General features: G+C 46.4%; 1 protein-coding gene across 17 annotated transcripts in view; it reads right to left on the bottom strand.

Annotated features, from left to right (window-relative positions):
• The window catches only part of ncor1 (nuclear receptor corepressor 1), a 489622-nt gene that overhangs the window by 243993 nt on the left and 220287 nt on the right, over positions 1 to 25342 (bottom strand). For all 17 annotated transcript variants that reach the window (XM_068010846.1, XM_068010851.1, XM_068010848.1 and 14 more), the window contains one exon: positions 584 to 646. In XM_068010846.1, the coding sequence (XP_067866947.1) occupies positions 584 to 646 (63 nt within the window). The remainder of the gene's footprint in view (positions 1 to 583; positions 647 to 25342) is intronic.

Genomic DNA, 25342 nt, shown 5'->3' with positions numbered 1-25342 from the left:
CAACACCCTGCATAGCTGCCAACCTGACAACTCAGTGAGAATGCTGTTAGCTATTAAACTATAATGTTTATTATTGAAGCAAGAACAACCTTTCTCAATGGCACTTAGCTGCTATATTCACTCGCTTTTCACAACATAAAAAGTAGCCGTTTTTGACATATACGAGTTATAGGATCACTGAATAACACTTCATATACTCTATATAACAGTAAGGCTTCTAATAGAAGGATATTTTGGAAGCGTGAGATGAAGTAGTTAGAATGGGAGGAGGCTCGTGTGGAGTATAAGCCCAGTTGGGTCAAAAGGCCTGTTTCCATGCTGTAAATTCTAAGTAAATCTAATGGAAGTCGCAAAGCTTTCACATGAGTAGACTGCAAAATAATCATTTTATAAATGTATTTACAAATGATTCCAAGTGGCTTGTTAATCAACAGTCCTGGAAGAGGGAAGCTCTCTATCGGAAAGGCAGTGCAGTTACACGAACAAAATAAGACACAGCAAGGCAATACCAGGGTTTGAAATCGGCCAACTTGCAGCCTTTGATTATTTGAACAAGGGCATGGTTTTGTTTTGACACACTAACCTTTTTTGGCCACTTCCATTTCTTCCTCTGTCCAACGGGAAGTCTCCACAGGCTCAGTCACAGCTGAAAAGTACAAGCAACAATCCGATCAGACAGCAGAGAATCCTCAGTCACCTACGCTAATTACAATCTATTCATCTGTTTATGTTAGTCATGCTTAAAGCCTTCCTTTAAAACTGTTGGTGGTCTGTAAAAACCCGTCAACTCTGCTTACTCCAAACTTGGACAAATCCTATTGCCTGCTGACGAGAGAAAGTTAAGTAAAATCTTGAATTAAACACGTAATTGTCAATTGAGCACCAAAGACAGAATCCAGTTAACTGGCAGCATCTCACTGTCCTGCCCTTAAAGGTGCAGGAGGCACCCACAAAACCACTAATGAGACTTTATCTGATATTACAAGGCAGCAATAAATCAAAGGTTACCATGCTGCAGAGCTCTATTAACCCATTCCCTCTAAACACAATCCTCATTCAGGTTATAGTCCAGCTGCAATATTCAGAAGATTGAGAGGTTTCATATCCTGCTGCATCAACATACCGGAGCAACACCTTGTTATGCAACCAGATTTTGCTGACGTTTGTGACTTTTTCTTCTCACGGCTACAAACAAAACAGACACCAGGCAACAGGCAAAAACAGTACAGTGGGTTACAGGAAAACCAAGAACAAAATGACAGATCAAGATGGATGCTGAATTCACAATGGCTGACCAGCACAGGTCTAGGCCATTGTAGGGATGTTAGTCTGCTGTGTATATCAAGTTTCTGCACGCTGGCAGATCATCAAGCCCTTGGCCTCAATGTGATACCAACAGCATGCAAAACAGAGAATGCAAAAAAAAAACTGCACATGACAAGACTGCAATACAGCAAAAAGGAGAGGCAGATGTGGTTACCAAGAGTAAGTGCACATTAAAGATGGCAACAGAGAGAAAATGGAAGGACAGCGTGACCGGGTGAGGACGACAGAGACCTGGCGCCAACATACAATTGCTCATCCAAGAAGAAACCGCCACTGGTAGCAACACTGCACAATTAGTTATTTTCAGAGGGAGAGAATGAAGAGAGGAAGAGAAGGGAGAAAGAGAGCAGAGGACAATGAGGAAGGGCAGAGTGCAAGCAGGGATGGAGCGAGAGAGGAAGTAAAGGGGATTCAAAGGAGACAGAGGGTGGAGGGAGGAGATAGGGTGGAGGGAGGAGATAGGGTGGAGGGAGGAGATAGGGTGGAGGGAGGAGATAGGGTAGGGGGAGGAGATAGGGTAGGGGGAGGAGATAGGGTAGGGGGAGGAGATAGGGTAGGGGGAGGAGATAGGGTAGGGGGAGGAGATAGGGTAGGGGGAGGAGATAGGGTAGGGGGAGGAGATAGGGTAGGGGGAGGAGATAGGGTAGGGGGAGGAGATAGGGTAGGGGGAGGAGATAGGGTAGGGGGAGGAGATAGGGTAGGGGGAGGAGATAGGGTAGGGGGAGGAGATAGGGTAGGGGGAGGAGATAGGGTAGAGGGAGGAGATAGGGTAGAGGGAGGAGATAGGGTAGAGGGAGGAGATAGGGTAGAGGGAGGAGATAGGGTAGAGGGAGGAGATAGGGTAGAGGGAGGAGATAGGGTAGAGGGAGGAGATAGGGTAGAGGGAGGAGATAGGGTAGAGGGAGGAGATAGGGTAGAGGGAGGAGATAGGGTAGAGGGAGGAGATAGGGTAGAGGGAGGAGATAGGGTAGAATGCATCTTCCCCTCCCTTCCCCTGTCAGCATTCCAAAGGGATCGTTCCCTCCACGGCGCCCTCTTCCACTCCTCCATTACCCCCACCATCTCGTCCCCTTCCCAGGGCACCTTCCCCTGCAATCGCAGGAGGTGTAATACCTGTCCATTTACGGCCTCTTTCCTCACTATCCAAGGTCCCAAACACTCCTTTCAGGTGAAGAAGTGATTTACTTGTACTTCTTTCAATTTAGTATACTGTATTCGCTGCTCACTTGGCGGTCTCCTCTACATTGGGGAGACCAAATGCAGATTGGGTGACTGCTTCGCAGAACATCTCTGCTCAGTCCGTAAGCATGACCCCGAGCTTCCGGTTGCTTTCCATTTTAACACCACCACCACCACCACCACCCCCCATCACACCCTGCTCTCATGCTCACATCCCTGTCCTGGGATTGCTGCAGTGTTCCAATGAACATCAACGATAGCTCGAGGAACAGCATCTCATTTACCGATTAGGCACACTACAGCCTGCCGGACTGAACACTGAGTTCAATCATTTCAGAGCATGACGTGTCCTCCTTTTTATGCTTAGTTATTTTTTCGTTTTCCTTTTTTATTTGGTTATTTTATTTTAGGTTTTTCACTTTGTTTAGTTTGTTTCCACTGTGCTTACCCACTGTTTTGTTTTTTTAATGTTTGTGCTTGGAGTGCACTGTGCTTCACAGTCACCCTCTCTGTACTAACACTTTGTCTTTCAGCACACCATTAACATACCGTTTGTTCCATGACCTTCTGGTCAGTTATTAGAACAGAGAACAGTACAGCACAGTACAGGCCCTTCAGCCCACGATGTTGTGCCGACCCTTTAACCTACTCTAAGATCAAACTAACTACCTACCCTTCATTCTACTATCGTCCATGTACCTATCCAAGAGTCACTTAAATGTCCCTAATGTATCTGTTTCTACTACCACCGCTGGCAGCGCATTCCACGCACCCACCACTCTGTGCAAAGAACCTACCTCTGACATCTCCCCGAAACCTTCCTCCAATCACCTTAAAATTATACCCCCTGGTGATAGCCCTTTCCACCCTGGGAAAAGTTCTCTGGCTATCAACTCTATCTATGCCTCTCATCATCTTGTACCCCTCTATCAAGTCACCTCTCGTCCTTCTTCGCTCCAATGAGAAAAGCCCCAGCTCCCTCAATCTTTCTTCATAAGACATGCCCTCCAGTCCAGGCAGCATCCTGGTAAATCTCCTCTGCACCCTCTCTAAAGCTTCCACATCCTTCCTATAATGAGGCGACCAGAACTGAACACAATATTCCAAGTGTGGTCGAACCAGGGCCTTGTAGAGCTGCAGCATAACCTCGTGGCTCTTAAACTCAATCCCCCTGTTAATGAAAGCCAACACACCATACGCCTTCTTAACAACCGTATCAACTTGGGTGGCAACTTTGAGCGATCTATGGACATGGACCCCAAGATCCCTCTGTCCCTCCACACTGCCAAGAATCCTGTCTTTAAGCCTGTATTCTGCATTCAGATTCGACCTTCCAAAATGAATCACTTCACACTTTTCCAGATTGAACTCCATCTGCCACTTCTCAGCCCAGCTCTGCATCCTGTCAATGTCCCGTTGCAACCTACAACAGCCTTCCACACTATCCACAACTCCAGCAACCTTTGTGTCATCGGCAAACTTACTAACCCAGCCTTCCACTTCCTCATCCAAGTCATTTATAAAAATCACAAAGAGCAGAGGTCCCAGAACAGATCCTTGTGGAACACCACTGGTCACCGAGCTCCATGCTGAATACTTTCCATCGACTACCACCCTCTGTCTTCTATGGGCCAGCCAATTTTGTATCCAGACAGCCAACTTTCCCTGTATCCCATGCCTCCACACTTTCTGAATGAGCCGACCATGGGGACCCTTATCAAACGCCTTGCTAAAATCCACATACACCACATCCACTGCTCTTCCTTCATCAATGTGTTTTGTCACATCTTCAAAGAATTCAATAAGGCTTGTGAGGCATGACCTGCCCCTCAAAGCCATGCTGACTGTCTCTAATCAAACCATGCTTTTCCAAATAATCATAAATCCTGTCTCTCAGAATCCTCTCCAATAATTTGCCCACTACCGACGTAAGACTGACTGGTCTATAATTCCCAGGGTTATCCCTATTCCCTTTCTTGAACAAGGGAACAACATTTGCCACCCTCCAATCATCCGGTACTACTCCAGTGGACAGTGAGGACGCAAAGATCATCGCCAACGGCGCAGCAATCTCTTCCCTCGCTTCCCATAATATCCTTGGGTATATCCCGTCTGGTCCCGGGGACTTATCTGTCCTCATATCATTCAAAATTTCCAGCACATCCTCCCTCTTAACCTCAACCTGTTCGAGCATATCAGCCTGTTCCACGCTGTCCTCACAAACGACCAGGTCCCTCTCATTAGTGAATACTGAAGCAAAGTAGTCATTTAGGACCTCCCCTATCTCCTCCGACTCCAGGCACAAGTTCCCTCCACTATCCCTGATCGGCCCTACCCTCACTCTGGCCATCCTCTTGTTCCTCACACAAGTGTAGAACGCCTTGGGATTTTCCTTAATCCTACCCACCAAGACTTTTTCATGTCCCCTTCTAGCTCTCCTAAGTCCATTCTTCAGTTCCTTCCTGGCTACCTTGTAACCCTCGAGAGCCCTGTCTGATCCTTGCTTCCTCAACCTTAAGTAAGCTTCCTTCTTCCTCTTGACTAGCTGTTCCACATCTCTTGTCATCCAAGGTTCCTTCACCCTACCATCCCTTCCCTGCCTCATCGGGACAAACCTATCCAGCAGTCACAGCAAGTGCTCCCTAAACAACCTCCACATTTCTGTCGTGCATTTCCCTGAGAACATCTGTTCCCAATTTAAGCTCCCCAGTTCCTGCCTAATAGCATTGTAATTCCCCCTCCCCCAATTAAATATTTTCCCATCCCGTCTGCTCCTGTCCCTCTCCATGACTATAGTAAAAGTCAGGGAGTTGTGATCGCTATCACCGAAATGCTCTCCCACCGAGAGATCTGCCACCTGGCCTGGTTCGTTGTCAAGCACCAAGTCCAACATAGTCTCCCCTCTAGTTGGCCTATCTACATATTGAGTCAGGAAACCTTCCTGGACACACCTGACAAAAACTGCTCCATCCAAACTATTTGCATTAAGGAGGTTCCAATCAATATTAGGGAAGTTGAAGTCACCCATGACAACAACCCTGTTACTTCTGCACCTTTCCAAAATCTGCCTCCCAATCTGTTCCTCCATGTCTCTGTTGCTATTGGGGGGTCTATAGAAAACTCCCAACAAAGTGACTGCTCCTTTCCTGTTTCTGACTTCCACCCATAATGACTCAGTAGACAAACCCTCCTCGACGACCTCCCTTTCTGCAGCTGTGATACTATCCCTGATTAACAATGCCACTCCCCCACCTCTTTTACCTCCCTCCCTATTCCTTTTGAAACATCTAAACCCCGGAACATCCAACATCCATTCCTGCCCCTGTGATATCCACGTCTCTGCAATGGCCACAACATCGTAGCTCCAAGTACTGATCCATGCTCTAAGTTCATCACCCTTATTCCTGACACTTCTTGCATTAAAATAGACACACTTCAACCCATCATACTGGCTGCAACTTTGCCCTGTCAATTGTCTAACCTTTCTCACAAATTCTCTGCACTCGGTATCTGCCTGTTCAACAGCTAACCCATCCACTGATCCGTAGCTCCGGTTCCCATCCCCCTGCCAAACTAGTTTAAACCCTCCCGAAGAGCTCTAGCAAACCTCCCGCCCAGGATATTGGTGCCCCTCCAGTTCAGATGCAACCCGTCCTTCTTGTCCAGGTCCCACCTTCCCCAGAAGGTATCCCAATTACCTTGTCCTATCAACACCTTCACCTTTGTTATCTCTTGCCCCACCCCCCGCTTTACTTGCTTAAAACGTTTTACATTTCTAATATTTGTCAGTTCTGAAGAAGGGTCTCTGACCTGAAACATTAACTCTACTCCTCTCTGCACAGATGCTGCCAGACCTGAATATTTCCAGCATTTCTTGTTTTTATTTCAGATTTTCAGCATCTGCAGTATTTTGCTTTTATATCTTTCCTGAGGTTTGGTGCCTAAAACTGAACACCGTAAAGATAGTATAACAACAGAAAGTGCAGGAAATACTCAGCAGGATTGGCAGCATCAGTGGAGAGAGAAGCAGTCTCAACATTTCAGGTCTGTGACTGTGATGGTGTTCTGATGAAAGGTTACAGGCCTGAAACATTAACTCCGCTTCTCTCTCTCTACAGATGCTTCCAGATCTGCTGAGTATTTCCAGCACTTTGTTTTTATTTCAGATTTCCAGCATCCGCAGCATTGTGCTTTTATTACAGTAAAGGGGTCTGACCAGAGATCTGTACAACTGAAGCATAACTCCTTTCGTTTTGAATTTCAGCCCTCTTGCGAAAAGGCCAAATTTCCTTTAGCCTTTATTATTACTTTTTATACCCATCCCTTTCAAGATGGCTCCTGGGCTGGAAGCTCCCTAGGAAGCTCCCTTGCTGTTCAACTCTATCCATGGCCATCTGCTCCCATCCCTAACGTTTTCTCCCCCAATCTGCCCTCTTAAACTGTTTAAATTCCCCTGGCTCTTTAAATCAGTTCATTTTAGCCCTATCTAAAAGTTAACAGTTAGTTTAGTGTATGTTACCTGGGCCCACTGCCCTCCCCCAGCCACACCTGCTCTTTGTTTTCTCAATGAAATTGATCCGGATGAAACTGACGAGCACAGCTGTCGATACTTTAATCTCCGATCCTGCTGTCTTCACAGTCCAGAGTGTCTGCAGCCACGGCATGCGGTAAGTCCATTGAGGTGAAGAAGGAGCTGCGGGACCCGAGAGAAGTCCTGTGAAAAGGTGCCCCGAACACCCAAAACATCCACGAACGGCCCCCCCGGCCGCAACTTCAAAGCGCCCGCGGGAGATGGCTCGGAGAGCATCTGCAGCGCACTGTCGGCAATGCTGCATGCCTTTATTTAAACCACTGCAAAAAAAAACCCTTAGCAAATATAACCACCTCTAAGTATGCCAAATGATGCTTCACCTCCCGAAGGACGTAGATGAGCTTTCCGGACGTCGATGGTGGGCACTGAGGAAATGGCTTATTACCTGCACCAGATTCCACCCCCCCTCCCCCCCCCTTTACCCCCCTTCCACCCCCCTCCCCTTCCCTGCTCCACCCTCTCAGCTCACCCCCTCACAACCCCGTCCCAGCCCGCCCCCCCTCGCACCATCTTCACCCCGCACCCCCTTCCCCTGCACCCCCCCCTCCTCCCTCTACCCCTCCCCCTTGCATCCCCTCCTCCCACCGGCACCATCCTACACCTGTGTAGGGGCCCCAACAACCCCACTGCCTTGTGGGCGTCTCGGGAGAGACCAAGGCTAAGGGAGTAAACCCTAACAGAAAATCCGGAGCGGAACCCCGTAGGCGGTCATGTGTCACCTTTGGCATGTTTCCGGCAGTTCCTGCAGCCATACTGGTGCCAAACGTCGTGTCCTGCACTCCTTTGGACCCCACCAGAAAGGCCGAGAGGGGGGTTTTGACGACTGGGCAACTCTCAACCTCCATAAATTTGCCCAGGCATGCGCCATGGAGAGGTCACTCCATAGTTGCCTCACAGCGACTGAAACAACACGGAAGGCAGCAGTTACGGGTTATAAGTCCAGATAAATTGGCGTAGAAACTGGGCGCCACGGGTTGCCTTTGTCGGTGGGAGAGGTCATTGCACCTCACTGGACAGCTACCGCCCGCCTCAAACCGGGCAGCCCCCGGTCAATAAGGTTCTGTCCCGCCACAGTCTGCCTGCTTCAATGGGTGCTTGGAGCTCAGGGTCATTGCCTGAAAGGTGGACTGATACACCGCACCAAACAACATGAAAAAAGGAAAGAAGGTACCAGCCCTTCGCTTTGCAAGCTGGAACGTCAGAACTATGTGTCCTGGCCTGTCGGAAGACCTTACACAAATCAACGATTCTCGGAAGACCGCCATCATTAACAACGAGCTCAGTAGACTCAATGTGGACATTGCAGCACTTCAGGAGACTCGCCTCCCCGCGAGTGGCTCTCTAGCAGAGCAAGACTACACCTTCTTCTGGCAGGGCAGGGATCCTGAAGAACCAAGACAGCATGGAGTGGGCTTCGCCATCAGAAACTCCTTGCTCAGCATGATAGAGCCTCCCTCAAATGGCTCGGAACGCATACTGTCCATCCGACTGCTCACCACCTCTGGTCCAGTACACCTACTCAGCATCTATGCTCCAACACTCTGTTCCGCACCTGAAGCTAAAGACCAGTTCTATGAACAACTCCATAACATCATTAGCAGCATCCCCAACACCGAACACCTATTCCTGCTGGGGGACTTTAATGCCAGGGTTGGGGCCGACCATGACTCATGGCCCTCCTGCCTTGGGCGCTATGGCGTTGGAAGGATGAATGAGAACGGGCAGAGACTGCTTGAGTTGTGTACCTATCATAACCTCTGCATCACCAACTCGTTCTTTCACACTAAACCCTGTCACCAGGTTTCATGGAGGCACCCAAGATCACGTCGTTGGCACCAGCTAGACCTCATTGTCACAAGGCGAGCCGCCTTAAACAGTGTTCAAATCACACGCAGCTTCCACAGTGCGGACTGCGACACCGACCACTCCCTGGTGTGCAGCAAGGTTAGACTCAGACCAAAGAAGTTGCATCATTCCAAGCAGAAGGGCCACCCGCGCATCAACACGAGCAGAATTTCTCACCCACAGCTGTTACAAAAATTTCTAAATTCACTTGTAACAGCCCTTCAAAACACTCCCACAGGGGATGCTGAGACCAAGTGGGCCCACATCAGAGACGCCATCTATGAGTCAGCTTTGACCACCTACGGCAAAAGTGCGAAGAGAAATGCAGACTGGTTTCAATCTCATAATGAAGAGCTGGAACCTGTCATAGCCGCTAAGCGCATTGCACTTTTGAACTACAAGAAAGCCCCCAGCGATTTAACATCCGCAGCACTTAAAGCAGCCAGAAGTACTGCACAAAGAACAGCTAGGCGTTGCGCAAACGACTACTGGCAACACCTATGCAGTCATATTCAGCTGGCCTCAGACACCGGAAACATCAGAGGAATGTATGATGGCATGAAGAGAGCTCTTGGGCCAACCATCAAGAAGATCACCCCCCTCAAATCTAAATCGGGGGACATAATCACTGACCAACGCAAACAGATGGACCGCTGGGTTGAGCACTACCTAGAACTGTACTCCAGGGAGAATGCTGTCACTGAGACTGCCCTCAATGCAGCCCAGCCTCTACCAGTCATGGATGAGCTGGACATACAGCCAACCAAATCGGAACTCAGTGATGCCATTGATTCCCTAGCCAGCGGAAAAGCCCCTGGGAAGGACAGCATTACCCCTGAAATAATCAAGAGTGCCAAGCCTGCTATACTCTCAGCACTACATGAACTGCTATGCCTGTGCTGGGACGAGGGAGCAGTACCCCAGGACATGCGCGATGCCAACATCATCACCCTCTATAAAAACAAAGGTGACCGCGGTGACTGCAACAACTACCGTGGAATCTCCCTGCTCAGCATAGTGGGGAAAGTCTTTGCTCGAGTCGCTCTGAACAGGCTCCAGAAGCTGGCCGAGCGCGTCTACCCTGAGGCACAGTGTGGCTTTCGTGCAGAGAGATCGACTATTGACATGCTGTTCTCCCTTCGTCAGATACAGGAGAAATGCCGTGAACAGCAGATGCCCCTCTACATTGCTTTCATTGATCTCACCAAAGCCTTTGACCTCGTCAGCAGACGTGGTCTCTTCAGACTACTAGAAAAGATCGGATGTCCACCAAAGCTACTAAGTATCATCACCTCATTCCATGACAATATGAAAGGCACAATTCAACATGGTGGCTCCTCATCAGAGCCCTTTCCTATCCTGAGTGGCGTGAAACAGGGCTGTGTTCTCGCACCCACACTTTTTGGGATTTTCTTCTCCCTGCTGCTTTCACATGCGTTCAAATCCTCTGAAGAAGGAATTTTCCTCCACACAAGATCAGGGGGCAGGTTGTTCAACCTTGCCCGTCTAAGAGCGAAGTCCAAAGTACGGAAAGTCCTCATCAGAGAACTCCTCTTTGCTGACGATGCTGCTTTAACATCTCACACTGAAGAATGCCTGCAGAGTCTCATCGACAGGTTTGCGTCTGCCTGCAATGAATTTGGCCTAACCATCAGCCTCAAGAAAACGAACATCATGGGGCAGGATGTCAGAAATGCTCCATCCATCAATATTGGCGACCACGCTCTGGAAGTGGTTCAAGAGTTCACCTACCTAGGCTCAACTATCACCAGTAACCTGTCTCTAGATGCAGAAATCAACAAGCGCATGGGTAAGGCTTCCACTGCTATGTTCAGACTGGCCAAGAGAGTGTGGGAAAATGGCGCACTGACACGGAACACAAAAGTCCGAGTGTATCAGGCCTGTGTCCTCAGTACCTTGCTCTACGGCAGCGAGGCCTGGACAACGTATGCCAGCCAAGAGCGACGTCTCAATTCATTCCATCTTCGCTGCCTTCGGAGAATACTTGGCATCAGGTGGCAGGACTATATCTCCAACACAGAAGTCCTTGAAGCGGCCAACATCCCCAGCTTATACACACTACTGAGTCAGCGGCGCTTGAGATGGCTTGGCCATGTGAGCCGCATGGAAGATGGCAGGATCCCCAAAGACACATTGTACAGCGAGCTCGCCACTGGTATCAGACCCACCGGCCGTCCATGTCTCCGTTATAAAGACGTCTGCAAACGCGACATGAAATCGTGTGACATTGATCACAAGTCGTGGGAGTCAGTTGCCAGCATTCGCCAGAGCTGGCGGGCAGCCATAAAGACAGGGCTAAATTGTGGCGAGTCGAAGAGACTTAGTAGTTGGCAGGAAAAAAGACAGAGGCGCAAGGGGAGAGCCAACTGTGCAACAGCCCCAACAAACAAATTTCTCTGCAGCACCTGTGGAAGAGCCTGTCACTCCAGAATTGGCCTTTATAGCCACTCCAGGCGCTGCTTCACAAACCACTGACCACCTCCAGGCGCGTATCCATTGTCTCTCGAGATAAGGAGGCCCAAAAGAATACCCATGCACAGCTTTTTAGTGATTTATGTTCCTGGAGTTCATGGAATGTTTTCGGGATAGTTTCTTAGAACAGCACATTCTGGAGCCAACCAGAGAGCAGGTTATACTAGACCTGGACTTGTGCATAGAGATAGGATTAATGAATGATCTCATTGCGAAGGCACCCCTAGGCAGCAGCGATCATAATGTGATTGAATTTTACATTCAGTTTGAGGGAGAGAAGAGTGGATCAAAGCCTAGTATTTTAAACTTAAATAAGGGCAATTATGAGGGCAGGAAAGCACAGCTAGCTAAAGTGAATTGACAAAGTAGTTTAAGGGATAGGTCAATAGAGATGCAGTGGCAGACATTTAAGAGGATATTTCAGAATACACAGAACAGATACATTCCAACAAGAAACATTCCAAGGGGAGGACCCGCCATCCATGGTTAACTAAAACAGTTGAAGATAGTATCAAACTTAAGCAAAGATGGGCGGGTCAGAAAATTAGACAGAATATAAAAAGCAGCGAAGAACAACAAAGAATAACGAGAGAAAAATTGGAGTATGAGAGAAAGCTGGTGAGAAATATAAAGACAGATAGTAAGAGTTTCTATAGATATTTAAGAAAAGAAAAATGAACAAAGTAAGCATTGGTCCTATAGAAAGTAAGTCTGGGGAATTAATAAGGGAAAATAAGGAGATGGCAGATGAATTGACCAGGTATTTTGCATCGGTCTTCACCATAGAAGATACAAATAAAATCCCAGAAATAGTTGTAAATCAGGAAATAGAAGGGAGGGAGGAACTTGAGAAAATTACAATCACCAGTGAAGTGGTACTGAACAAATTATAGGAGCTGCGGGCTGACAAGTCCTCTGGTCCTGATGGACTTCAGCCTAGGGTGCTAAAAGAAATCGCTAGTGAGATAGTTGATGCATTAGTTTTAATTTTACAAAATTCCCTAGATCAGGGGAAGGTTCCGTTAGTTTGGAAAATAGCAAATCTAACTCCTTTATTCAAAAAAGGAGGGTGGGGGGGGGGGGGGGGGCAAAGACAAAAAGCAGGAAACTGCAGGCCAGCTAGCCTAACATCTGTTATAGGGAAAATGCTAGAAGCTATTATTAAAGACATTATAGCAGGGCATTGAGAAAAATTCAAGGTAATCAGGCAGAGTCAACATGTGGACACTGCACTGCACTGCATTAAGCACACACCAGCTAGCTCCAGCCCACCACTGCATTCAGTTACATTTATGGCCATCAAAATCACGGTTTCAATTAACCCTTTGGACACAATCAAAAATCAGTACAGTATTGTAGCCTTAAAAAATTTCTAACATACTGGAGGAGGGGGGGAACCTAATATCTTTTCTTAGTCATGGGGTTAAGCAGCACAGACTTCTGGATATTGCTGTCTGCCCCGCATACCCAATGTAGTCACACCATAGGTTATTTCTATGTGTCACAATTGCGCCCTGCATGTCCTTACAACCACAAAGTGTGATGCTGCCGTAACAGTTGCTTCCTACAGCACAGGCTTTCAAATTGAGTTCTTGAGATAATGCTTCCATCCAGCTGGGCCAAGCATGCCAAGAGCACAACAATAAGAGCTACCCTTACTCAGAGGGCAAGGTTCCTTTCTTATCTATCTAATGGTAGCCAGAGAATCACCTGCAGTGGCTTCTCTTCCTGTTCCCACACCAGTACCTCTGGTGCCCCCAAGAATCTATCCTTGCCCCCCTATTTCTGATCAACATGCTGCCCCTCAGCACTGTCATCTGAAAACACAGCATCAGTTTTCACATATGAGCTCTATATTCTGCATCATCACTGAGGAGCACATTAATCCTGTTAGAATATACCGGGTGTGCCCAGGCTGCGCCATAGTGGGCTGCTTAGGTACGCATTACAACATTTCAGAGGCCACATAGAGAGTTAAACACATGCTCCAAAAATCTACTACATTACCGGCACTAACAAAACAATGGGCTGCCTCTAAAGAGACGACAATTCGGGTACATTCCCACGAAGGGGAAAGGTAGGTCAAACAGATCCAGAGCTCCCTGGATGAAGGAAGAGATAGAAAATTGAAGCGGAAAAAGGGTGCATATGACAAATGCCAGGTCGATAATACAATTGAGAACTAGGCTGCAACTAGAAAGTTCACAGGAGAAGTGGAAAAACACATAAGAGAAGAAAACAGAGAGTATGAAAAGAGACTGACAGCTAACATAAAAGGGAATCCAAAATTCTTCTCTGGGCATACGAATAGTAAAAGGGTGGTAAAAGGAAGAGTGGGGCAACAAATGCAGGCCTTGCCAGCACCATCCACAACCTATGAAAGAATTTCAATAAATCAGGGACCTAAAGGGGGATTTACACATGGAGCCAGGGGTATGGCTGAGGTACTAAATAAGTACTTTGCATCTGTCTTTACCAAGGAAGATGCTGCCAAGTCATGGAGAAAAAGGAGGTAGTTGAGACACTGGATGGGCTAAAAATTGCGAAAGAGAAGATAGCCTGAATGTACTCAAAGCTGATAAGTCACCAGGACCAGATGAGATGCATCCAAGGATACTGAGGAAAGTAAGGATGGAAATTGTGGAGGCACTGGCCATAATCTTCCAATCCTCCTTAGATACAGGGGTGGTGCCAGAGGGGTGGAGAATTGCAAATGTTTTCACCCTTTTTCAAAAAAGGGTGCAAGGATAAGCCCAGCAACTACAGGCCAGTGAGTTGAACCTCGGCGGTGGGAAAGATTTAAAAACCATAAGCCGGGTCAAAATTAACATTCACTTGGACAAATGCGAATTAAGAAAAGCCAGCATGGATTTATTAACTAGTGTTTAACTAATTTGCTTGAGTTTTTGATGAAGTAACAGAGGGTTGATGAAGGTAATGCAGTTGATGTGATATACATGAACCTCCAAAAGGCATTTGATAAAGTGCCATATAACAGGTTTGTCAGCGAAGTTACGGCCTATGGAAAAAAAAGATACAGTACTAACATGGATACAAAATTGGTTGAATGACAGGAAACTGACAGTAGTTGTGAATATTTGTGTTTCAGACTGGAGGAAGGTATATAGTGCGCGTCCAAGGGGTCGGTGTTAGGACCACTGCTCCTCTTGATCTATATTAATGATCGAGACTTGGGTGTACAGGGCACAATTTCAAAATTTGTGGTTGACAAAACTTGGAAGTATTGTGAACTGTGAGGAGGATAGTGATAAACTTCAAGAGGACAGAGACAGGCTGGTGGAATGGACAGACAAGTGACAGATGAAATTTAATGCAGAGAAGGGGGTGATGGCGAGCAGTTATAGGGAAGTAGTGACACCTAAGTTACAGGATAAAGGTAGCTGGGTGACCGTCAGGGGAGGGAAAGGGAATATGCGCACAGTGCAGGGATCCCCTGTGGCCTTTCCCCTCAATAATACGTATACCGTTTTGGATACGGTTGGGGGGGGGGGGAAACGACCTACCAGAGGAAAGCCACAGTGGCCAGGTCTCTGGCACTGAGCCAGGGTGCCAGGGTGAGGGATGTCTCGGATCGAGTCCACAGGATTCTTAAGGGGGTGGGGGAGCAGCCAGAGGTCGTGGTACATATTGGTACCAATGACATAGCTAGGAAAAGGGATGAGGACCTGAAAAGCGAATATAGGGAGTTAGGTTGGAAGCTGAAAGGCAGGACGAGCAGAGTAGTAATCTCAGGATTTTTACCGGTGCCATGTGCTAGTGAGGCTAGAAACAGGGAGTGAATGCAGCTGAACACGTGGCTACAGAACTGGTGTAGGAGGGAGGGATTCAGATACGTGGATCATTGGGATACCTTCTGGGGAAGGTGGGATCTGTACAAGAAGGACGGGTTGCATCTGAACTGGAGGGGCACCAATATCCTGGGCGGGAGGTTTGCTAGAGCTCTTCGGGAGGGTTTAAACTAGTTTGGTAGGGGGATGGGAACTGGAGCTACGGATCAGTGGATGGGGTAGCTGTTGAACAGGCAGATACCGAGTGCAGAGAGTCTGTGAGGAAGGTTAGACAGTTGACAGGGCAAAGTTGCAGCCAGTATGATGGGTTGAAGTGTGTCTATTTTAACGCAAGAAGTGTCAGGAATAAGGGTGATGAACTTAGAGCATGGATCAGTACTTGGAGCTACGATGTTGTGGCCATTACGGAGACGTGGATATCACAGGGGCAGGAATGGATGTTGCATGTTCCGGGGTTTAGATGTTTCAAAAGGAATAGGGAGGGAGGTAAAAGAGGTGGGGGAGTGGCATTGTTAATCAAGGATAGTATCACAGCTGCAGAAAGGGAGGTCGTCGAGGAGGGTTTGTCTACTGAGTCATTATGGGTGGAAGTCAGAAACAGGAAAGGAGCAGTCACTTTGTTGGGAGTTTTCTATAGACCCCCCAATAGCAACAGAGACATGAAGGAACAGATTGGGAGGCAGAATTTGGAAAGGTGCAGAAGTAACAGGGTTGTTGTCATGGGTGACTTCAACTTCCCTAATATTGATTGGAACCTCCTTAGTGCAAATTGTTTGGCTGGAGCAGTTTTTGTCAGGTGTGTCCAGGAAGGTTTCCTGACTCAATATGTAGATAGGCCGACTAGAGGGGAGGCTATGTTGGACTTGGTGCTTGGCAACGAACCAGGCCAGGTGGCAGATCTCTCGGTAAGAGAGCATTTCGGTGATAGTGATCACAACTCCCTGACCTTTACTATAGTCATGGAGAGGGACAGGAGCAGACGGGATGGGAAAATATTTAATTGGGGGAGGGGGAATTACAATGCTATTAGGAAGGAACTGGGGAGCATAAACTGGGAACAGATGTTCTCAGGGAAATGCACGACAGAAATGTGGAGGTTGTTTAGGGAGCACTTGCTGCGACTGCTGGATAGGTTTGTCCCGATGAGGCAGGGAAGGGATGGTAGGGTGAAGGAACCTTGGATGACCAGAGATGTGGAACAGCTAGTCAAGAGGAAGAAGGAAGCTTACTTAAGGTTGAGAAAGCAAGGATCAGACAGGGCTCTCGAGGGTTACAAGGTAGCCAGGAAGGAACTGAAGAATGGACTTAGGAGAGCTAGAAGGGGACATGAAAAAGTGTTGGCGGGTAGGATTAAGGAAAGTCCCAAGGCGTTCTACACTTATGTGAGGAACAAGAGGATGGCCAGAGTGAGGGTAGGGCCGATCAGGGATAGTGGAGGGAACTTGTGCCTGGAGTCGGAGGAGGTAGGGGAGGTCCTTAATGAATACTTTGCTTCAGTATTCACTAGTGAGAGGGACCTGGTCATTTGTGAGGACAGCGTGGAACAGGCTGATACACTCGAGCAGGTTGAGGTTAAGAGGGAGGATGTGCTGGAAATTTTGAATGATATGAGGACAGATAAGTCCCCGGGGCCAGACGGGATATACCCAAGGATATTACGGGAAGCGAGGGAAGAGATTGCTGCACCTTTGGCGATGGCCTTTGCGTCTTCACTGTCCACTGGAGTAGTACCGGATGATTGGAGGGTGGCAAATGTTGTTCCCTTGTTCAAGAAAGGGAATAGGGATAACCCTGGGAATTATAGACCAGTCAGTTTTACGTCGGTAGTGGGCAAATTATTGGAGAGGATTCTGAGAGACAGGATTTATGATGATTTGGAAAAGCATGGTTTGATTAGAGACAGTCAGCATGGCTTTGTGAGGGGCAGGTCATGCCTCACAAGCCTTAGTGAATTCTTTGAAGATGTGACAAAACACATTGATGAAGGAAGAGCAGTGGATGTGGTGTATATGGATTTTAGCAAGGCGTTTGATAAGGTTCCCCATGGTAGGCTCATTCAGAAAGTAAGGAGGCATGGGATTCAGTTGGCTGTCTGGATACAAAATTGGCTGGCCCATAGAAGTCAGAGGGTGGTAGTAGATGGAAAGTATTCAGCATGGAGCTCGGTGACCAGTGGTGTTCCGCAAGGATCTGTGAAGTGATTCATTTTGGAAGGTCGAATTTGAATGCGGAATACAGGCTTAAAGACAGGATTCTTGGTAGTGTGGAGGAACAGAGGGATCTTGGGGTCCATGTCCATAGATCGCTCAAAGTTGCCACCCAAATTGATAGGGTTGTTAAGAAGGCGTATGGTGTGTTGGCTCTCATTAACAGGGGGATTGAGTTTAAGAGCCGCAAGGTTATGCTGCAGCTCTATCAGGCCCTGGTTCGACCACACTTGGAATATTGTGTTCAGTTCTGGTCACCTCATTATAGGAAGGATGTGAAAGCTTTAGAGAGGGTGCAGAGGAGATTTACCAGGATGCTGCCTGGACTGGAGGGCATGTCCTACGAAGAAAGATTGGGGGAGCTAGGGCTTTTCTCATTGGAGCGAAGAAGGATGAGAGGTGACTTGATAGAGGGGTACAAGATGATGAGAGGCATAGACAGAGTGGATAGTCAGAGAATTTTTCCCAGGGTGGAAAGGGCTATCACCAGGGGGTATAATTTTAAGGTGATTGGAGGAAGGTTTCGGGGAGATGTCAGAGGTAGGTTCTTTACACAGAGAGTGGTGGGTGTGTGGAATGCGCTGCCAGCGGTGGTAGTAGAAGCAGATACATTAGGGGCATTTAAGTGACTCTTGGATAGGTACATGGATGATAGTAGAATGAAGGGTAGGTAGTTAGTTTGATCTTAGAGTAGGTTAAAGGTTCGGCAAAACATCGTGGGCCGAAGGGCCTGTACTGTGCTGTACTGTTCTATGTTCTAGAAGTATGACATGATGTATTTTGTAGGAAGAATGAGCAGAGGCAATGTAAAGGCTAGATAAGTAAGGGACCTGGTGCTATATGTGAAGGTGGCAGGGTAGGTTGAGAAAGGGGTTAATAAAGCATATGGAATCCTAGGATTTATAAACAGAGTACATGAGCAAAGGAATTTATGATAAACCTATATACAACACTGGTTTGGCCTCAACTGGAGTATTGAGCCAGTTCTGAGCACCGCACTTTTGGGAAGTTGTAAAGGGATTAGAGAGGGTGCAGAAAAGATTCACAAGAATGGTTCCAGTGTTGAGGAAATTCAGTTATGTGGATATATTGGAGAAGCTGGGGCTGTTATCCTTGGAGAAATGATGATTAAGATTTGATAGAGGTGTTCAAAATGATGAGGGGTCTGAACATCGTAGATAGGGAGAAACTCTCCCCGTTGGCGGAAGGATTGAGAACCAGAGGACACCGATTTAAAGTAATTGGCAAAAGAAGCAATGGTGACCAGAGGAAAAACTTTTTTATGCGCTTTTTTAGGAGCTGGAATGCACTGCCTGAGTGTGTGATGGAGGCAGATTCAATCATGGCTTTCAAAAGGGAATTGGATAATTATCTGAGGAGAAAAAACTTGCAGGGCTACAGAGAAAAGCGGGGAGTGGGACTAGTTGAGTTGCTATTGTCGAGAGCCGGCACAGACATTACCGGTCGAATGTCCTCCTTCTGTGGTGTAACCATTCAATGATTTGGGATTCATCCACAATGAAGCCACAACACTATGAACAGCCTTTTCCAGAGCCCGGGTCCATAAAATTCAGAGTGTTAATCAGTGAATGAGAAATAAGTGCGAGTGAGATTGGAGAGTCATTTTCATCAGCCCATAGTCTGGATACCCCTCCTGGAGAAAAAAATATTTTCTGAAATAATAGCAATATTTCCTTTACTGTTGCTGATACAGAGTTAATATGAGAGCCTGTGGAAATGTGGCAATATTTCACACAAAGGTGTGAAAATCGCTGCTCTGGTGACTGGCCCTGGTAGGGCAGTCAATCCCATTTAAATAGTCTGATTGCTTGTACATCAATATCAGATCAAGTTTCGAATCTGTTGCTGCTCTCTGCATTCCCAATTTACAGTTTTAGAAAAAGCAGACAACATCTCTGCTGCAGAAAATTTCCTTTGGTTCAGAAGAGTTAAATACACAAGTGAAGTCAGAATAAATCTTGGCAAATGGTACTTTCTGTACAGTGGGGTCACGACATCGAGAAAAAGGATTGTAAACATGACCTATCATCGGATAGTGTTACATCACTACATCTATCCAAGAGTCCTGAATCACTGACTTTTGCAAACCAAATTGGTGAACAGTAACAGTCACCATGTTTTTGGTGTGCCAGTAAGCAGCTGTGTGATGTGCAGGGGGAGGGGAGATAGATTGCTGGGAATCTTTGCCAGCAGTTTAGCTCAGAGGCCAAAGGGAAACAACACACAGATAGACTGAGCAATGGAGGGAAAAGTTCCAAGAAATATGAGTCAGCACCAGCTGCAGTGAAAGTGAAGGAGTGGTAAAGTACAAGGCCAGAAATAAATACACCAGGAATGTTCAACAACAGGGAACAACCGCTTCCACCCCAGTAACCACATTTGTAAAGTCAGTGAGCATTTAGACTCAAGCAGTCAGGGTGTCTCATTAACTCTTTACACTAAACCAGGTGGAGGACCCCAGATAAAGAGATTAATTACAAGCCAGTAACTAGGAATCCTGAATGGTTTATAAATGGACTGAAACTCAACAGAACTTTATTGCCTTATAACTGACATATTATTCCAACATACAGTGTTCGACTGCGATACATTATCTTCTACGTGAGAAACTGTGCCTTATAGAAGCTATATAAAAATACATAAAAAACATTAAATTAGCCCACAACCCAAAACCACAAATAAATTTCCTATCAACAATCCTGAAATCCACAGTACAGAGATTATTGATGGGAGATATTGATCAAATACTGACAGAATATTTTAATGGTTTCCTGATGGGGTATTTAAGTTAATTAAAAGCATTGTTTCGGATTTGATTTCCTGACAACACTCATTTCTGGACAGTAAACACCCCAGGACAATTCATTGCTCCAACTGTTATTGTATAGACCATTGAGATTAGGTGGGAGGTTTTGGTAGCTCTTTTAGCACAAATCCCCACTTGCAGTAACTAAACCACAATGAATACTGGAGATCAACAAATCTATAAACAGAGTTAAAACTCCATTTGTATTGTGCAGCAAACAATAACTAGTGTTTGACAAAGATTATTTGTAAATTATATTCATGTTTCAGATTTTCTTGACCATTTTTCCCACAGAAGAGCTTTGCAGAAAAAAAATCACAATTGCTGTGTTTAAGGCAAAGTGCAAGTACACAAGTTTTTAAAAAAGAAAAAAGGTGATCAAAATAATAATCTGCTTTTACCACAAAGCATTGCTAATGATAAGCAATTTATTAGCCAGCATTAAAAATTCAGGTCTGGCATAGATACTTTTCTGGTAGAGTGGCGTCCATCAAAGGCTGTCTGAGCAACTTACTTTTTTCTGGCAATTAATACGTAATGCCCCATGTTCAAGTATGACACCATAACCCAGGGGCTAAAACAACACTCCCTTGTGACTGGAACTGGACTTGGAATATACAAATTAGGGGCAGGAGTAGGCCATTCGGCCCTCAAGCTTGCTCCGCCATTCAATATGATCATGGCTGACCATCCAAACTCAGCAACCTGTTCCCGCTTTCTCCCCGTATCCCTTGATCCCATTAGCCCTAAGAACAATATCTAACTCTTTCTTGAATATATTTAATGATTTGGTCTCAACTGCTTTCTGTGGAAAAAATCCCTCCTCATCTCAGTCCTAAATGGCTTACCCCTTATCCTTAGACTGTGACCCCTGGCCCTAGACTCCCCCCCCATCGGGAACATCCTTCCTGCATCTAGTCTGTCCAGTCCTGTCAGATTTTGGAGGTTTCTATGAGATCCCCTCTCATTCTTCTAAACTCTAGTGAATATAGGCCTAGTCGACCCAATCTCTCGTCATACATCAGTTCCGCCGTCCCAGGAATCAGTCTGGTGAACCTTTGCTGCATTCCCTCCATAGCAAGAGCATCCTTCCTTAGATAAGGATTGTGCCCCAAAACGGGGCACAATACTCCAGATGTGGGCTCACCAAGGCCTTGTATAATTGCAGCAAGACATCTTTGCTCCTGTATTCAAATCCTCTCGCTATGAAAGCCAACATTCCCATTTGCCTTAACTGCCTGCTGCACCTGCATGCTTACTTTCAGCGACTGGTGCACAAGGACACCCAGGTCTCACTGCACCTCCCCCTTTCCCAATCTATCGCTGTTCAGATAATAATCTGCCTTTTTGCCACCAAAGTGGATAATCTCACATTTATCCACATTATACTGCATCTGCCATGTATTTGCCCACTCACTCAACTTGTCCACATCACACTGGAGCTTCTCTGCATCCTCTTCACAGCTCACACTCCCACCCAGCTTTGTGTCGTCTGCAAACTTGGATATATTACATTTAATTCCCTCATCTATATCATTAATATATATTGTGAATAGTTGGGGTCCTAGCACTGATCCCTGCGGTACCCCACTAGTCATTGACTGCCCCTCGGAAAAAAATCCCGTTTATTACGACTCTTTGTTTCCTGTCTGCCAACCAGTTCTCTATCCATGTCAGTACCTTAACCCCAATCCCATGAGCTTCAATTTTGCACACTAATCTCTTATGTGGGACCTTATTGAAAGCCTTCTCAAAGTCCAAATACACCACATCCACTGGTTCTCCCTTATCTATTCTACTAGATACATCCTCAAAAAATTCCAGTAGATTTGTCAAGCATGATTTCCCTTTCGTAAATCCAGGTTGACTTTGTCTGATCCTGTCATTGTTTTCCAAGTGCTCTGCCATTACATCTTTTATAACGGACTCGAGCATTTTCCCTGCTACTGATGTCAGGCTAACCGGTCTATAATTCCCTGTTTCCTCTCCACCTCCTTTTTTAAATAGTAGGGTTACATTAGCTACCCTCCAATCTGTTGCAACTGTTCCAGAGTCTATAGAATTTTGAAAAATGACCAGCAATGCATCTACTATTTCTAGGGCCACTTCCTTAAGTACTCTGAGATGTAGATTATGAGGCCCTGGGGATTTATCGGCCTTCAATCCCATCAATTTCCCTGACACCATTTCCCTACTAATATTGATTTCATACAGTTGCTCCTTCTCACTAGACTCTATGTTCCCGACCATTTCTGGGAGGTAATTTGTGTCCTCCTTTGTGAAGACAGAACCAAAGTATTTCATTGGTCTGCCATTTCTTTGTTCCCCATAATAAATGCCCCCGTTTCTGACTGTAAAGGACCCACATTTGTCTTCACTAATCTTTTACTCTTCACATATCTAAAGAAGCTTTTACAGTCAGTTTTTATGTTCTCTGCAAGCTTACTCTCATACTCTATTTTCCCGTACTTAATCAATCCCTTTGTCCTCCTTTGCTGAATTCTAAACTGCTCCCAATCCTCAGGTTTGCTGTTTGTTCTGGCCATTTTATACTTCGCCTCCTTGGATCTAATATTATCCCTAATTTCTTCTGTAAGCCACAGTTGAGCCACCCTTTCTGTTTTATTTTTACGCCGACAGGAATGAACAATTGTTGTAATTCATCCATGCGCTCTTTAAATGTTAGCCATTGCCTATCCACTGTCAACATTTTAAGTAACGTTTCCCAATCTATCATAGCCAACTCGCGCCTCATACCTTCATAGTTTCCTTTATTTAGATTCAGGACCTTGGTCTCTGAATCAACACTCTCACTCTCCACCTTAATGAAGAATTCTATCATGTTATGGTCGCTCTTCCCCAAGGGACCCCACACAGGATTGTTAACTAATCCTTTCTCATTACACAATACCCAGTCTAGGATGGCCTGTTCTCCAGTTGGTTCATCAACGTATTGGTCCAAAATACCATCTCGTACGCACTCCAGAATTCCTCCTCTACAGTATTATTGATAATTTGGTTTGCCTAATCTATATGTAGATTAAAGTCACCCGTAATTACAGTTGCACCCTTATTGCATGCGTCTCTAATTTCCTCTTTAATACCATCCTCTACATCACCACTGCTGTTTGGGGGTCTATATACAACCCCCACCAACATTTTCTGCCCCTTGGTGTTGCTTAGTTCCACCCACACAGATTCCACATCAGGATTCTCTGAGCTAATACCCTTCCTCACTATTGTATTGATTTCCTCTTGGACTAACAATGCGACTCCACCTCCTTTCCCTTTTTGCCTGTCCATCCTAAATATTGAACAGCCTTGGATGTTCAGTTCCCATCCTTGGTCACCCTGCAGCCATGTCTCCGTAATCGCAACTATATTGTATCCATTTCCATTTATTTGCGCGGTTAATTTGCCTACCTTATTGCAAACACTCCACGCACTGAAACACAATGCCTTTAGGTATGTCTTTTTAACATTCTTAGTTATCTTACCATTATTTTGCACTATGGCCCCATTTGTTTCTTGCCCTTGATTTCTATGCCTTCCACTTTTGTCTTTTTGTTTCCCGTCTTTCATTTCTATCCTTGTTTCCTCCTCAGTCTCCCCACTCAGGTTCCCATCCCCCTGCCATTCTAGTTTAAATCCTCCCCAAAAGCACTAGCAAACGCCCCTGCGAGGACATCTGGGTGTAACCCGTCCCACTTGTACAGGTCCCACCTTACCCAGAACTGGTCCCAATGTCCGAGGAATCTAAATCCTTCCCGCCTGCACCATTCTCCAGCCACGCATTCATCTGGTCTATTCTCCTGTTCCTATACTCACTAACACGTGGCACAGGAAGTAATCCTGAGACTACCACCTTTTGAGGTCCTGCTTTTTAATTTAGCACCCAACTCCTGAAGTTCATCTTGCAGGACCTCATCTCTTTTTCTACCTGTCATTGGTACCAACATGTACCAGGACCACTGGCTGTTCACCCTCCCCCTTCAGAATGTCCTGCAGTCGCTCCAAGACATCCTTGACTCAAGCACCAAGGAGGCAATGTACCATCCTGGCGTGTCGTTTGCGGCCACAGAAATGCCTGTTCCCTTACAACTGAATCACCTATCACTATGGCTCTCCTAGTCTTTTTCCTGCCCTGCTGTGCAGCAGAACCATCTGTGGTGCCACGAACTTGGCTGTTGCTGCTTTCCCCTGGGAAGCCACCCCCCCACCCCCAAGAGTATCCAAAGCGGTATATCTGTTGAGGGGGGATGGCCACGGGGGACTCCTGCACTACCTGCCTGTGTCTACTACACCTGGTGGACACCCATTCCTTTTCTGCCTGTGCAGTCATTACCTGCAGTGTGATCACCTCTCTAAACGTGCTATTCACGACATCCTTAGCATCGCGGATGCTGTATAGCGCACCCACCTACAGCTCGACCTCCGTAATGCGGGTAGCCAGTAACTGCAATGGATACACTTCCTGCACTCATGGTCGTCAGGGACACTGGAAGCGTCCCTGATTTCCCACATAGAACAGGAGGAGCATATCACGGGTGCCAGCTCTCCTGCTATGATTTACCTTCAGAATAATTAGTTACTCCCTTGAAAAAATATTAATTACGCTAGGGGCCTTGTTCTACTCCAAACACGACCCATTACAATGTAAAGTTCTTAATAAATTACACTTATTTTTAAAAAAGCACACTTTAGTAGTACTAACCTTATCACTTATAAGGTAAGTTTAAAAAGAACTGTCCCCTGACTTTTTAAAGCTATTTCCAGGCACTAACAACTGTTACTCACCAACCAATCACCTTGCAGCTTTCCTGTGATGTCACTGTTGACTTTTGTTTTCAAACTCCGGCACGCCTGGACTGCTCTCCGCTCCGGGAAGGTGGGTGACTGGGCCTTGATCCTCGGGCTCAATTTATCCACTTCTCTCTCTGCATTCTCCCCTCAGGTCCTCTCCTTTCTGCTCCGCTCCCGGAGACTCCCTGTCTATCAAGAATCTATCTAACTCAGCCTTGAATATATTCAATGACCCAGCCTGTACTGCTCTCTGAGGAAGCGA

The sequence above is a fragment of the Heterodontus francisci genome, chromosome 30, assembly GCF_036365525.1.
Source record: "Heterodontus francisci isolate sHetFra1 chromosome 30, sHetFra1.hap1, whole genome shotgun sequence".
Lineage (NCBI taxonomy): Eukaryota > Metazoa > Chordata > Chondrichthyes > Heterodontiformes > Heterodontidae > Heterodontus > Heterodontus francisci.
Note: the sequence above shows the minus strand (reverse complement) of the source record. Positions and strands in the feature narration are given on the sequence as shown.